Source organism: Pseudophryne corroboree, chromosome 2 (assembly GCF_028390025.1).
Source record: "Pseudophryne corroboree isolate aPseCor3 chromosome 2, aPseCor3.hap2, whole genome shotgun sequence".
Classification (NCBI taxonomy): domain Eukaryota; kingdom Metazoa; phylum Chordata; class Amphibia; order Anura; family Myobatrachidae; genus Pseudophryne; species Pseudophryne corroboree.
Genome location: NC_086445.1, coordinates 537,014,383 through 537,031,051, shown reverse-complemented (window position 1 = coordinate 537,031,051; position 16,669 = coordinate 537,014,383). Strand labels below are relative to the sequence as shown.

Here is a 16,669-nt window from a genome sequence, read left to right as displayed (position 1 = left end):
TCAGTTCAGACGCTGCCGTATGGATGGTCCACGGCACCCCGGGTCTTTACCAAGGTAATGGCCGAAATGATGATATTCCTTCGAAGGAAGGGAACTTTAGTTATCCCTTACTTGGACGATTCCCTGATAAGGGTAAGATCCAGGGATCGGTGTAGCACTATCTCAGGTAGTGTTGCGGCAGCACGATTGGATTCTCAATATTCCAAAATCGCAGCTGGTTCCGACGACTCGTCTTCTGTTCCTAGGGATGATCCTGGACACAGTCCAGAAAAAGGTGTTTCTCCCGGAGGAGAAAGCCAGGGAGTTATCCGAGCTAGTCAGGAACCTCCTAAAACCGAGCCAAGTCTCAGTGCATCAATGCACAAGGGTTCTGGGTAAAATGGTGGCTTCCTACGAAGCAATCCCATTCGGCAGATTCCACGCATGAACTTTCCAGTGGGACCTGCTGGACAAATGGTCCGGGTCGCATCTTCAGATGCATCAGCGGATAACCCTGTCACCAAGAACAAGGGTGTCCCTCCTGTGGTGGTTGCAGAGTGCTCATCTTCTAGAGGGCCGCAGATTCGGCATTCAGGACTGGGTCCTGGTGACCACGGATGCCAGCCTGCGAGGCTGGGGAGCAGTCACACAGGGAAGGAATTTCCAGGGCTTATGGTCAAGCCTGGAGACATCACTTCACATAAATATCCTGAAGCTAAGGGCCATTTACAATGCTCTAAGCTTAGCAAGACCTCTGCTTCAAGGTCAGCCGGTGTTGATCCAGTCGGACAACATCACGGCAGTCACCCACGTAAACAGACAGGGTGGCACAAGAAGCAGGAGGGCAATGGCAGAAGCTGCAAGGATTCTTCGCTGGGCGGAAAATCATGTGATAGCACTGTCAGCAATTCCGGGAGTGGACAACTGGGAAGCAGACTTCCTCAGCAGACACGACCTCCACCCGGGAGAGTGGGGACTTCACCCAGAAGTCTTCCACATGATTATAAACCGTTGGGAAAAACTCGACAGGTATTGCGCCAGGTCAAGGGACCCTCAGGCAATAGCTGTAGACGCTCTGGTAACATCGTGGGTGTACCAGTCAGTGTATGTGTTCCCTCATCTGCCTCTCATACCCAAGGTACTGAGATTGATAAGATGGAGAGGAGTAAGCACTATATTCGTGGCTCCGGATTGGCCAAGAAGGACTTGGTAACCGGAACTTCAAAAGATGCTCACGGAGGATCCGTGGCCTCTACCTCTAAGAAGGGACCTGCTTCAGCAAGGACCCTGTCTGTTCCAAGACTTACCGCGACTGCCTTTGACGGCATGGCGGTTGAACGCCGGATCCTGAAGGAAAAAAGGCATTCCGGATGAGGTCATCCCTATCCTGATCAAAGCCAGGAAGGATGTAACCGCAAAACATTATCACCGCATTTGGCGAAAATATGTTGCGTGGTGCGAGGCCAGTAAGGCCCGACGGAGGAAATTCAACTGGGTCGATTCCTACATTTCCTGCAAACAGGAGTGTCTATGGGCCTGAAATTGGGGTCCATTAAGGTTCAAATTTCGGCCCTGTCAATTTTCTTCCAAAAAGAACTAGCTTCAGTCCCTGAAGTTCAGACGTTGTAAAAGGGGTACTGCATATACAGCCTCCTTTTGTGCCTCCAGTGGCACCTTGGGATCTCAATGTAGTTTTTGGGTTCCAAAAAGTCACATTGGTTTGAACCACTTAAATCTGTGGAATTAAAATATCTCACATGGAAAGTGGTCATGCTGTTGGCCCTGGCCTGGGCCAGGCGCGTGTCAGAATTGGCGGCTTTATCCTGTAAAAGCCCTTATCTGATTTTCCATTCGGACAGGGCGGAATTGAGGACTCGTCCTCAGTTTCTCCCTAAGGTGGTTTCAGCGTTTCACCTGAACCAACCTATTGTGGTGCCTGCGGCTACTAGGGACTTGGAGGACTCCAAGTTGCTAGACGTTGTCAGGGCCCTGAAAATATGTTTCCAGGACGGCTGGAGTCAGAAAATCTGACTCGCTGTTTATCCTGTATGCACCCAACAAGCTGGGTGCTCCTGCTTCTAAGCAGACTATTGCTCGTTGGATTTGTAGTACAATTCAGCTTGCACATTCTGTGGCAGGCCTGCCACAGCCAAAAATCTGTAAATGCCCACTCCACAAGGAAGATGGGCTCATCTTGGGCGGCTGCCCGAGGGGTCTCGGCTTTACAACTTTGCCGAGCAGCTACTTGGTCAGGAGCAAATACGTTTGTAAAATTCTACAAAATTGATACCCTGGCTGAGGAGGACCTGGAGTTCTCTCATTTGGTGCTGCAGAGTCATCCGCACTCTCCCGCCCGTTTGGGAGCTTTGGTATAATCCCCATGGTCCTTTCGGAGTTCCCAGCATCCACTAGGACGTCAGAGAAAATAAGAATTTACTTACCGATAATTCTATTTCTCATAGTCCGTAGTGGATGCTGGGCGCCCATCCCAAGTGCGGATTGTCTGCAATACTTGTACATAGTTACAAAAATCGTGTTATTATTGTTGTGAGCCATCTTTTCAGAGGCTCCTCTGTTATCATGCTGTTAACTGGGTTCAGATCACAGGTTGTACGGTGTGATTGGTGTGGCTGGTATGAGTCTTACCCGGGATTCAAAATCCTTCCTTATTGTGTACGCTCGTCCGGGCACAGTATCCTAACGGAGGCTTGGAGGAGGGTCATAGGGGGAGGAGCCAGTGCACACCAGCTAGTCCTAAAGCTTTTACTTTTGTGCCCAGTCTCCTGCGGAGCCGCTATTCCCCATGGTCCTTTCGGAGTTCCCAGCATCCACTACGGACTATGAGAAATAGAATTTTCGGTAAGTAAATTCTTATTTTTAATATGTATTTGTGTTAGAGACTAGTTTACTGCATTACAAAAATACACAGTCCAAATCCTTTCCATGATTATACATTTTTTTTTCTTTCACTTTAAATTGTTTCCTAATAACTCCAAGCGTTTTTCTACTTGTGTTTAATGTGCACTTCTACCTAATAGTCTGTTGTACCTCTGTTGTAGTTTTCGCTCATTAGTTGGGTTCTGCACCTTAATCTACTTTTTGTTAATATGGTGTGTGTGTTTAGAACAAAATGTAATATATTTGTATAAAGTTTGCGTGTAACATGATTTACTCTTTGTTTCAGGGTTACTCTTGGAATATACGTCGCACATTTATGGCGATTCGGCGCATAAGGACAGAGTACTGCCAGGCTCAGCACAGCGTTGGTGCAGACAAGTGAGCTGAGAGTGCTCTTGGTGGACACACTGAGCCCACCCCTCCAGTTTCTGCTCTCCCTCTCGTCCGCTTCAGAAAAGCATATGGGCGTTCTTATTTATTATCTCACCTCACAACCGCATACTTTTCACTACTTTATTTTTCCTTTTGTGAAGGGAAGGATTTTATAGGGGAAATAATATTCTCCCTTAATGAGTGCCTCACTGCAGTAGAGACCTTTTGGTCGCTATATATCCATTTATATTTTTAAGCCCTATTTTTCTCCCAGAAGTAATGTGAGGTTCTACTAGGTACTCTTCTGAATACCAGAAAGAGTGCGTATCTCTAAGTAACAAACCTCTCTCAATTGGGATTTTGCAATAATTAGGTTTTTTTCCCCACCTCAAATATCTATTTTTTTCTTTATAGAATTTTTAAATATTTTCTGCTGTGAATTTTTTTTTTAAAGAAATAAAACTTATTTTTTTAAACTGTCACAATGAACCGTCCAGCTCCAGTGGAAATATCTTATGAGTGTATGCGTTTTCTTATCACCCACAATCCAACTAATGCCACACTGAACAAGTTCACAGAGGTAAGTTCTATCGGACAAAACTGGTTGCTCATTTAAAATGTGAACATTTCACTATGTGCTTATTTGATTTATTTGTGTTTGCAATTTGAATATCTTGTCTGTTTTTTATTTTTATGCTGTATAGAGACTATTTAGTCATTCATATCACCCTGACCCATTAGCGCTTACAGTACAAATGGCCTACCACATAAACTCTCCTTTTCAGTGAACATCCACATAACCTACCAATGTTTTTTTTGTAGAGATCAATCCAGTGGCACTGGTATCCTAAAGTTTAGTGTACCAACGTTTTGTGGCTGCAGTGTGTTTTGCTTCTAGTGGTCTAACTAGAGAAACGAATAGTAACTTTGCTAAAGTTCACATCTACAACCTCAGTATGGGGGTGTGGATCATTGGGTCGACGGTCAATAGGTTAACCCCATATGGTCGACATGGTCAAAAGGTGGACAGCCCAACATGTAAAAGGCAGACACTTGAAAAGGTAGACACCAGTTTTTTGGGTGTAATTTCCTATGTTAAACCACATGTGACCCCAATAAGTGTACAGTGCCTCGCTCCGCTACGGGAGTGCGCGGCACAGATTACTTACTATTCCCAGTCTTTGTCCACGTGGATGGTACATGATATACTTGGGGGAAAAAATGAAGTTGACCATTGTCATGCCAACCATTTGTACCTGTCGAACTTTTGACCATGTTGACCATATGGAGTCGACCTATCATCCGGAACCCCTATATGGTTGTCATATCACTGGAACGGTCTGTACAATAAATATAACCCGAGAATCTTGCTTATATACTACTTTTTGGTTTTGCAGAATAAAAACGTTTAGTTCCTTTAAGGCTTGCAGTATTATGGCTAATATAAGTACTGTGGTCATAGCCTGGATATAATGCGTAAGGATTGAGTGTGGGTGGTTGGGGCTGTGTCACAACCCAGGCCTACTATGACCATTACTATAGGTAAACATAAAATATAAAATGTATCTGGTTCAATAGCACCCATTCATTTCATTATTAATACACCCAAGACAAAAAGTTATGGCCGCCATGTTTGCCAAAAACTTAGTCTTTTAGGACTAGCAATGAAACTCTGCTAGTATCTCATGCTAATGTTGCCGGTAAAAGGAAATGGTAGGCCATGTTTAGGTTGTGCATTACTTAGTGTTAATTCTGTCCCAATAGGATAATAATCATATAGGTTTAATGTATACAGTAGGTAATACTCGTTTATTGGACATAAATTCAATATAGAGTTTGTTTCTGCTTTTTATAATGGACTTGCTATTATTTTACACTTTTATTACACATTTTTATTCTATGCACATTGAAAGGCTGTAATCAAATAATGATCCAAACTTTTTTTATTTTTACAGCAAAACAACCTACTTGAAAGTCTAGCTTATGATTTGGAAAGTGATAAGTTGATTAATTTAATTTTTTTAACTTTTTTTTTCAGTATGTTTTAGTAAATGGGCAATAGCCTCTCTTTTTCCATTCTAATATCCTGGCCACTTAGACTATTATATTTCTAAATTTCATCTTATTATATTCGTTTATCAAGGTACTGACGAGACTTTTTTACATCTTCACTATGACTAGTCTGTGGTGTCCTCCGTTTTATCATTTTAGTTGTGTATTGTGGCTGGGCTTTTTGTAAATGAAATGTTTACCTCCTCAGGAGCTGAAGAAATATGGAGTCACTACACTTGTGAGAGTTTGTGAAGCCACGTATGACAAGGCTCCGGTAGAGAAGGAAGGGATTCAAGTGCTAGTGAGTATTTATGCTATTATCTAACCTGGTCCGGATTTGTGTTGAGGCCATTGTAAAATGTAAAAAGATGAATATGTCAAAGCTCAAGGAAGAGAAGGTTAAAGGTTAAACTGTAGTAAGAGTTTATATGTTGCTCTCATATTGAAAAGAAGCAGGGGCATAGCCAGAACTCGGTGGGCCCCATAACAGCAGTTTGAAGGGGCCCCTGTCCCAATACTTCTAGAGAGGCGCCTCCCCCGCAACAGTTTTATGCTCCACAATATTGCCCTAGTTCATTTACTGAACCACAGTAGTGCTCTAGTTCACTTAATGTCACATTGTACAGCTGCCAGTACACATTGACACAATTTCAATTATGACTGTCCCCAGTTCATATGCCACACTATAGTACCTCAGTTTCATTATAATGCCCCCCAGTTCATCTTATACCACATTACAATGAGCAGGTCCTGGGGTGTAACTAGATTTATTGTAGGCACCAAGACAAAAGGCCTCCTCTGTGCCATCCAGTGGTAAAATATTTAAAGTGCACTGGCTCCTTTGGACTCCGTCTATACCCATCGTACTAATGTGTCCCCAATATCCCTTATGGACTACGAGAAAAGGATTTACCGGTAGGTATTAAAATCCCATTAACTGCATAGCTTACAACCCTGAATCAGGCCCTAGTCCCTGGGTGGTAGGAGAAATCTGTATCCTAATTTGTAATATTGCAAAAGCAAATATTAAACTGCTGAATGGTTTCTTTTTTTTATTTTTATTTTATAAACTTTTTATTGGTATCAAAACATCAAATAAAACGTACAGATCACATCCGTGTGTTATTGTAGATAAAGAGTGACATTGTGTTTAAACAGGATACAAAAGTTTACAAAAAGATCTTTGCAGGAATGCAGTATACTCTGTATACTAACAATGAAATATAGTCACATAATCAGGAAAATACAAAAACAACAACATTAGAAAAAGGTGAGGGATAACCGGACACTATCTGCAGGTAAATATGCATACAACAAAATACAAATCAATTGTAATAGAAGAATCAACGGAGCATTTGGTGAATATAACGAAGAAAAATATGAATTTAGAGAGATAGAGATATATATATATATATATATATATATATATCTATTTATCTATATAAAATAGTGGTATAATGCGATAGGTCACTGTTATCACTTCAGTGAGCGAAGTATGTTACTAGAATAGAGGTTCCCAAACGCGGTCCTCAAGGCACCCCAACAGTCCAGATTTTAGGTATAGCCATGGCTCGGCACAAATGGTTAAATCAGATTGACTGAGGTGCTGATTAAGTCACCTGTGGCCAAGCATGGATACATTTGAAACCTGGACCGTTGGGGTGCCTTAAGGACCGCGTTTGGGAACCTCTGTACTAGAAATTGATAAATAGGCTAAATTTACATAAACCCCTTTCATGCCCCCCAAAATTTCACACTTGTCTCAAAATGACACTTAAGCCCAACATGCAACTTTGACACTGAAATCACAAACCTAAATATAGATTTTGTTATGAATATGAAGGTAACTGGATAACGCTAAATACTGTCAATAGTTGTTGTGTTTTTGTTTTGTTTTTTTCTTCTATTTCTAAAATGTTACTTTCCAGTACTACAGTTTTGTAGATATCATTTGTGAAGTGACTTAATGACATTGTTGATTATACTCCTTTTCTCTTACGTCCTAGAGGATGCTGGGGACTCCAAAAGGACCAAGGGGTATAGACTGGATCCGCAGGAGCTTGGGCACACTACAAAGACTTTGACTGGGTGTGAACTGGCTCCTCCCTCTATGCCCCTCCTCCAGACCTCAGTTAGACTTTGTACCAAGGAGTGACTGGACACACACTAGGGGAGCTCTACTGAGTTTCTCTAGAAAATACTTTTGTTAGGTTTTTTATTTTCAGGGATACCTGCTGGCTACAGGCTCCCTGCGTCGTGGGACTGAGGGGAGAGAAGTCAGACCTACTTCTACTTAGTTAAGGGCTCTGCTTCTTAGGCTACTGGACACCATTAGCTACAGAGGGTTCGATCACTTGGTTCTCCTAGCTGCTTGTTCCCGAAGCCGCGCCGTCACCCCCCTCACAGAAGCCAGAAGAAAGAAGCCGGGTGAGTATGAGAAGATCCGAAGACATCAGACGGCAGATGACTTCAGTAACGAGGTAGCAGCGCAGCGGTAGCGCTGCGCTCCATGCTCCCACACACTTCACCAACTTGCGGGTGCAGGTTGCTGGGGGGGGAGCGCCCTGGGCAGCATGTTACTGGAGTCTTGAGCTGGGAGACAGGCAATTCGGTGCCCGGGCACCTTTTTTTCATACCCCCGCCAGCATAGCAGATTTGAATTTTTGCAGGACTGAAGCATGCCGGGAAGGGGCGGGGCTTAGCCGCACAGCTCACCAGCGCCATTTTCTCTCATCCACAGCCGCTGCATGAGACGCTGGCCCGGGACCTCCAGGCTCCATTCAAGTAAACGGGAGCAAAACGGGGGGGGGGGCAGAGTTATTTTGGTGCTTATTTATAATTAAGGGCAGCGCTATCATCATATATTATATTGGTGTGATATATGGGCGCTGGGGTGTGAGCTGGCATACTCCCTCTGTGTTTCGATCTCTCCGGGCTTCCCTGTGGGTCTGTCCCCTGGTTGGGGCAGTGTGGGTGTGTCGGTATTACGTGTCGGCATGTCTGAGGCTGAGTGTTACTCCCCGGAGGAGGTTGCTGGGGGCGCAGAAACGGGGCTGGAAATGGCTCTGTCGGCACAGCCAACACCTGATTTGGTTACTATGTTAAGTGCACTTAATGCAAATGTGGCCTCATTGTCCAAGAGGTTGGATAAATCTGAGTCTCAGACATCTAAATTTGCCAAAGTCTCAGTTGATCCCGGCCACTCGGCTGCCCTTTCTGGGCATGATTCTAGACACTGAGTTACAGAGAGTGTTTCTTCCGGAAGACAAAGCTCTGGAAATACAGACAATGGTCAGGGAGCTTCTGAGACCGACAAGTGTGTCGATTCATCAATGTATTTTGGTTCTGGGGAAGATGGTTGCAGCTTACGAAGCCATTCCGTTTGGCAGGTTTCATGCCCGGGTGTTTCAGTGGGATCTGCTGAAAAAATGGTCCGGGTCTCACCTGCACATGCACCGGAAAATAAGTCTATATTCCAGGGCCAGGATTTCTGTCCTGTGGTGGCTACAAAGCTCTCACCTTCTAGAGGGACGCCGATTCGGAATCCAGGACTGGGTCCTGCTGACAACAGATGCAAGTCTCCGAGGCTGGGGCGCAGTCACCCAAGGAAGAAATTTCCAGGGAAAATGGTCAAACCAGGAATCTTGTCTCCACATAAATGTTCTCGAGTTAAGAGCCATTTACAACGGCCTGCTACAAGCAAAGAGCTTTCTTCAGGGTCGTCCTGTCCTGATCCAGTCAGACAACATAACAGCAGTGGCATACGTAAACCGCCAAGGCGGAACAAGGAGCAGGGCGGCTATTGCGGAGGCCACAAGAATCCTTCGCTGGGCGAAACAGCACGTGAGCGCTCTGTCAGCAGTCTTCCTCCCGGGCGTGGACAACTGGGAAGCGGACTTCCTCAGCAGACACGATCTCCATCCGGGAGAGTGGGCTCTTCACCAAGAGGTATTTGCAGAAGTGACGGGGCGTTGGGGAATTCCTCTGATAGACATGATGGCGTCTCGCCTCAACAAGAAGCTTCCGAGGTATTGTTCCGGGTCAAGAGACCCCCAAGTCAGTGCAGTGGACGCCCTGGTAACTCCGTGGGTGTTTCAGTCGGTATATGTGTTCCCTCCGCTCCCTCTCAGTCCAAAGGTGCTGGGGATCATACGACGAACAAGAGTTCAGGCGATTCTCGTTGTTACAGACTGGCCACGCAGGGCTTGGTATCCGGACCTTCAGGAATTACTAGTGGAAGATCCTTGGCCACTTCCTCTGAGAGGACCTGTTACTTCAGGGGCCATGCGTGTTTCCGGACTTACCGCGGCTGCGTTTGACGGCGTGGAAGTTGAGCGCCAAATCTTCGCTCGAAAAGGTATTCCTGGGGAGGTCATCCCCACTCTCCTTAAGGCTAGGAAGGAGGTTACGGCGAAACATTATCACCGTATTTGGAGAAAGTATGTTTCGTGGTGTGAAACCAAAACTGCTCCTGCGGAGGAATTTCACTTGGGTCGGTTTTTCCATTTTTTGCAGGCAGGCATCGATGCAGGCCTGAAATTGGGTTCCATCAAAGTGCAGATTTCGGCTTTATCTATTTTCTTTCAAATGGAATTGGCCGTCCTTCCAGAGGTTCAGACTTTTGTGAAGGGAGTGCTGCATATCCAGCCTCCATTTGTGCCGCCTGTGGCGCCATGGGATCTTGAAGTGGTCTTGCAGTTTCTTATGTCTCCCTGGTTTGAACCTTTGCATAAGGTTGAGTTAAAGTTTCTCACTTAAAAGGTAGTCATGCTTTTGGCTCTGGCGTCTGCCAGGCGAGTGTCAGAGTTGGCGGCCTTATCTCACAGGAGTCCATATTTGATTTTCCATTCGGATAGAGCAGTAATTGAGGACTCGTCAACAATTTCTGCCGAAGGTGGTTTCTTCGTTTCACATTAACCAACCTATTGTGGTACCTGTGGCTACAGATGCTGTGGCAGTTCCAAAGTCTCTTGATGTTGTAAGAGCTTAGAAAATTTACGTCGCCAGAACGGCTCTTACCAGGATAACAGAGGCCTTGTTTGTCCTGTATGCTTCCAACAAGATTGGAAACCTGCTTCTAAGCAAACTATTGCATGCTGGATTTGTAGTACGATTCAGCAAGCTCATTCTTCGGCTGGGCTACCGTTGCCGAAGTCAGTAAAGGCCCATTCTACCAGAAAAGTGGGCTCGTCTTGGGCGGCTGCCTGAGGGGTCTCGGCACTTCAGCTTTGCCGAGCAGCTACGTGGTCGGGTTCAAACACCTTTGCTAAGTTCTACAAGTTTGATACCCTGGCTGATGAGGACCTCATGTTTGCTCAATCGGTGCTGCAGAGTCGTCCGCACTCTCCCGCCCGTTCTGGAGCTTTGGTATAGACCCCATGGTCCTTTTGGAGTCCCCAGCATCCTCTAGGACGTAAGAGAAAATAGGATTTCAGTACCTACCGGTAAATCCTTTTCTCCTAGTCCGTAGAGGATGCTGGGCGCCCATCCCGGTGCGGACTGTTACTTACAGCGTATTATTACTGGTTAACACGCAGGTTTTGTATTAGTTGTATTCAGCTTGTTGCTGTTGTTAATTCATACTGTTATCTGGTTTCTTGATACTTCGGTTGTACGGTATGTTTGTGGTGTGGGCTGGTAGGTTTCTCACCCTTAGTTTAAACAAAAATCCTTTCCTCGAAATGTCCGTCTCTCCTGGGCACAGTTCCTATAACTGAGGTCTGGAGGAGGGGCATAGAGGGAGGAGCCAGTTCACACCCAGTCAAAGTCTTTGTAGTGTGCCCAAGCTCCTCCGGATCCCGTCTATACCCCTTGGTCCTTTTTGCAGTCCCCAGCGTCCTCTACGGACCAGGAGAAAAGGATTTACCGGTAGGTACTAAAATCCTATTTTTAATAACTAGTCTTATTGCACTGTCCTGCCCAGCAGGGGCTCCAAAGCCATACAGTTACAGTTCATATATCTCTGATCTTGCGCTGAAAGTAGCCGCTGTTACACCATCGTCATGACCCTTGTAGGAATGAAAGGGTCTTCTGTAGCCACCAGCTCACTGCATAATGTCAGCTACCCTTGCTGCATGGCATGGCAGATCACCCTTGATCATGTATTTTTATTCAACCCATGAAGAAATGAGTCACCACTAATAAAGAATATCTTGATGGTGCACATGCTGGGCTTGTGTGACTTAATATCTTTTAGGGGTTCTGGCCTTGTCTATTGTGATTTATTTATATATCTGGTTCTGCTTTTCTTTTACTCCTCAACTGCTTACTTCATTCACCTGACCACTTACTCGCCCAATTTAGGACTGGCCATTTGATGATGGAGCTCCACCCCCTACACAAATAGTTGACGATTGGCTGAACCTCTTAAAAACCAAATTTCGTGAAGAAGCAGGTTGCTGCATTGCTGTACACTGTGTGGCAGGACTGGGCAGGTGGGTACATTGTCGCAGCATTACTCTGAGTTGGGTTTTCTTACTAGCCATATGTGGCGCATCAGACCAGATCCACACATTGCCATCTTCTGGATGTTTGACTTTGCAGTAAGGAATGCATCAGATGCCAGGTCTAGTACATTGCATTGTTTGTGCACTACTGCATTGAGACGCTGGCTTCGGCTACTCTAGATTCATCTACATGTTTTCCACTTGGAGCCCTAACACTTCACAAAGCACTAAACCCCATGTAGTTTATTTGGTATGATGCAAGATATAGCTTGGACGAATTGCAAGATGATTAGAAAATTAAGAAGGCATCTGGTAATGTATAATTGGTGTGCCATGTATCTGTTTAATTAGCGTGCAATGATTACTATACTTGAGCTGGTGGGTACATGGAGCTAGGAGTGTTTATATAAGGAATTGTTGCAGGGCACCAGCTGACGGTATAGCAAGATACAGATGATAAAGTACCTGGCAGCAGAAATGAAGAGCGATGTGGGTTATGTGCGCAGAGTGCACTGATTTGTACGTTTGCTGTACTGTAGAGCTTGTTGGCAGAAATGATGTCATCTGGCCTGAGTTGAGGGATGCAATGAAATGTAACCCTTCACTGTGCTGCTATGGTGTTTGAATTACTGATATTGTAGCTTTTTTGCGTAGACTGTTTTGATTTTCTTTACCTGGTAAGTGATTTGTGATGTGTTAGTTTGTCTGTAGGTTAAATGCAGAGAATTAGTTACTTCTTGGCCCTGTGTTGGAGGCCGCTCTAGCACTGGATAAGTATAGACCTGAAACGGTTTTGGTTGTAAGCCAATTAATAATGCATTTCTGGTGTCTGTTCCCAAGGATTCAGTCTAGGAAATGCGCACATGGCCAATCTCTCTTCACTGTTTTATTTCAGGGCCCCTGTGCTGGTTGCTCTTGCGCTGATTGAATGCGGGATGAAGTATGAGGACGCCGTGCAGTTTATCAGGCAGTAAGTGAGCTCATTAACAGATCCTCTCTCTTCCCCCTCCCAATCTCTCATCTGACATTACCTCCTGAGACCTCTGTTCATGGTAAACAAGGCTCTGCACAGCTCGCTTGTTAAACAGACGTCCTCACATGGCTTGCTGCAACAAGAAATAAACAGCTTTATGGGGGAAAAATGCAGGAACCTATCATGTTTTTATTTGGTGTGTGTGTGTGTGTGTGTGTGTGTGTGTGTGTGTGTGTGTATATATACACTTGCCTAAGGGTGTACTGGATATAGTAACTTAGTATGTGTATACTAAAGGCAGTAATCATGCACCATAAGCTACTGTACATGTAGCCTTGCTGCTGGTGTCATCCTTTAAAATATGTTCTCATTTTGTTTTAATTCAACTTATACACCAGTGCCTAGATAATGCTGGTACTTTGAAAATAAATGTATTTGGATATTGGAAAAATGAAGATAAAGTTTAGAGCCTCTATTTAATATCTGGGTCCTAGTAACTATTATTGTTTGCGCATCATTTTTTATTTTTCCAGCTATTGAAGTTCTTTGAGATGTTGTTGGCCTACAATTATATATTACATCTGGCCGTAAATGCAAACATACGTAAATCCTTGCACAGATACAGTACATCAAGTAGTTGTGTTTTTCTTCTTCTAGGAAACGAAGAGGAGCGTTTAACTCCAAACAGCTACTGTACCTGGAGAAGTACAGGCCCAAAATGCGTCTGCGATTCAAGGATGCCAATGGTCATTGCTGTATGCAATAACAGGAAATGGAACCCACTGGTTCAATCCAGGCCTTTGTGACCCAGCGGAATGGATCAAGATGAAATGAACCTACATCAGATGACTGGTTTCTCACCTCTGTCCCATCAGACACAAAACTACATGAAGTTCCACAGTTGGCAAAAAAAAAAAAAGGAAATTGCATTTTTACACATGCCCCATTCCCTGTTGATTTTAAAGAATACATGTCCATGTGGAATTTAGATTGAACATCACCATGTAAGGCAAATTAAGGAGCTCAGATATAGCCTAGATGTATCCCAGCTCAAGTACTGACTATTACGCAGAGCAGCAACGTTTGTTATAGACATAGAGAAGCCTAAAGAAAAATGAAGGTATTAAATATGCAGTAACATCTGTATTCAAGTACAGTAGGAGGGTACTGGGGATGTTGACTGGACCAAATGAATGTGAATTGTTTTGACACCCTCCTGATGAGATATACATTTGTTGCGTGTGTGCCCCCCCCCCCCCCCCCCCCCAGTTCCAAAAAGGTTATTGTATCTGTCATCTACAGCAAGCAATCCAAAGTAATGGATGCAGGGTAGGTTATACGAATTGAACAACTGTAGTGCTCAGGGCTCTTCACATCTCTGTGCCAGCACCGTTTCTAATGACGCTTTGAACATGGTCTCTCAGCCTTAAGCCAAATCCCTTGCACACTGTTTTTCTATGGCAGCTAACAGTCCAAATAACACCTAACATTGTCTAATATCCTCTTGTCATATACACATTTTCACAAGTTTAGATGCCATATATTAACACAAGGCTGATGCCAAAGCCCAGATGCATTTTGAAATTCAAACTGCAGCCATAGTTTGCACTGCATCTACTCAAGCTGCTACTTCAAACATGACCGGCAGCTCTGTGTGCAATATGCACTGTTATCGTCGCTTATCTATTTCAGACTTGTCTAGATATCCTTTTTTTTTTTTTTTTGTATGGTGTACAATGTATTCTCTCTAACCTGCCTTGCAAAGTGTAGCCTGATGGTAGGCAACAGATAGGTGATGAGCGGCATTCTGATTGCAGAGCGGGAGGTAAAACTTGCACAAGTTGGTTCACTTTATTGAAACTCCAATGTATTATTATGGCACCTGCTGTGAAGAGATGCATTGTATTCCAAGGTAGGGAACACAGTCCTATTACACAATCCCAGCCTGTGAATACAGGGTAGTTGCACGTAATAGTGCATAATTCAAGGATGTCTCTGCTGCCTAACCCCAGTTCAGGATTGTATCTTATGTGCAAGAAAATGATTTTAGTGTTGCAGTATATATACTGTATATATTCACTGTTGGAAATGGACTTGAAAGAAAATATTGTATTGCTGCTCAAAAAAAAAGATCAAGGGAATGATTATAATATCACACAGCTTTGTGTACTTAGGCCCATCTGGCTGGATTTTATACAGCAACTTTGCCCATTGAGAATTAAATACTTTACTCCCATGTACATCAGACAGTGGGAATTCTGTGCCTAAATCCCTTTTATATTCCCACTCTGACAGAATATTACATACAGGGGTCACACAAAAAAAAAAAAAAGTGCTTAGTCAATTACGTTATTTCTTTTTTCCAGCCCTCTGTTTCCTGCTGTTTAAATATGGAAGTAGTGACTGAGAGGTGTCAAGACAGGTGATATAATTGTATATCAACAAGTGCTAGAAATATCCCTGATCTCATGAAACGTGTTAAATAAAAATATTTTACACATTCAGTGTTCTGTGGTCTGTGTTTTTTAGTTTTTGTGTATCAATTTTATCGAGGTATTACATGACAACAAGAATGAATAAATGTAGTAGGCAACATGGAAGGTACAAAAAAAAGGGGGGGGGGGGGGGGCTGAACGGTGAGGGTATAGTAGTCCACAAATCAAATAGAATAAAGACAAAGGCAACAGTAAAACACCACACAAGTTTGAGTAGAAAGTTACAAAACACAACGCTGACCCAGGCGCAGATTTATTAACCCTTGGGAAGTGATAAAGTGGAAGGTGATAACGCACCAGCCAATCAGCTCATAACTACCATGTCACAGGCTGGGTTTGAAAAATGACAGGCGCTGACTGGCTGGAGCATTATCACCTTCCACTTTATCACTTCACCAGGCTTAATAAATCTGCCCCACAGTTGGAAAGAATCATTCCTCATCTGTAAATCTGCCCCTTCGCCGTCAGTGCTAAATTTGTGCCATTTGAATCATTTCATGGGGGCCAAGGAGGTGGCAGTAGGGACATTGTGTTTCTGAATTTTGTGTCCTTTTGGAGAAAGCACACTATATTAATAAAATTATTATTATTATAAAAAACTTTATACATAGAGGTTAAGGGTTCTTCCAAATTTGAACAATAGCAGTTTTAGTAGCTTTGAAAATGTGTCCCAGTATATAAGAATCTGATTTATAGAGGATATTCTTGTAAATGAAAGGCATAGTCAACACATTTTATAAATTAAGTTAAAAACAACCCACAGGGGACAAATGTTAGGACAATCCCCCAAAAAGAGATAAAAATGTCACCCACTTCCATACAGTTGTGCCAACAAAATTGGGACTGTCACTGGGCTGGTGCATAATATAGATGGTGCAGAACTCTGTATTGGAGCTCAAGGTGATGATATTATTTGGAGTTTAAGCCTTTTAAATAAAGTGACCCCACTGTTGAGAAGTGAAGGTGATGCATAAATCTGATTCTCATAAAAGCTGGGATTTATATTTGTCAAAAGAAATGTCACCTGATCTGGAGAAGACTCGCTCTGCAGTCCTTTACCGCTATGTTATGTGCCTTACCACATTAGCCAAAGGTATAATTGCTCACACTTGGTTTGCAGCTACTTCTCCTGATCCAGAGAGCCTTGGTAAATGATGTCGCTAGACACAAGAAGCATGTTGATTACATGTTTAGAACCTGTAAGACTAGGCATACATTTCATGCCAAATGGTGCCACTCGAGACTGGGTGGGGATCATGGTGACACAGTTGTTTCATGAGTTTATTTTATGAGGGTAGGGGTAGGTTCACCTTACTCCCTTCCGATGGAATGACACTGCTTGGGTTATTTTATTATAAGTTTCAACTCTCCTCCTCTTTTATTACTCTGGCTGTATTGGTCTACTAATTTATTGTCCATCAGTATGCTGTGCCGGAAGTGGTTCTTCATACTTC

General features: G+C 43.7%; 1 protein-coding gene across 2 annotated transcripts in view; it reads left to right on the top strand.

Annotated features, from left to right (window-relative positions):
- The window catches only part of PTP4A2 (protein tyrosine phosphatase 4A2), an 81,122-nt gene extending 65,898 nt beyond the window's left edge, over positions 1 to 15,224 (top strand). For both annotated transcript variants that reach the window (XM_063954238.1, XM_063954239.1), the window contains exons 2-6: positions 3,164 to 3,829; positions 5,510 to 5,602; positions 11,605 to 11,735; positions 12,643 to 12,717; positions 13,378 to 15,224. In XM_063954238.1, the coding sequence (XP_063810308.1) occupies positions 3,734 to 3,829; positions 5,510 to 5,602; positions 11,605 to 11,735; positions 12,643 to 12,717; positions 13,378 to 13,486 (504 nt within the window). In that variant the 5' untranslated portion in view covers positions 3,164 to 3,733 and the 3' untranslated portion in view covers positions 13,487 to 15,224. The remainder of the gene's footprint in view (positions 1 to 3,163; positions 3,830 to 5,509; positions 5,603 to 11,604; positions 11,736 to 12,642; positions 12,718 to 13,377) is intronic.
- The last annotated feature ends 1,445 nt before the right edge of the window (positions 15,225 to 16,669 follow it).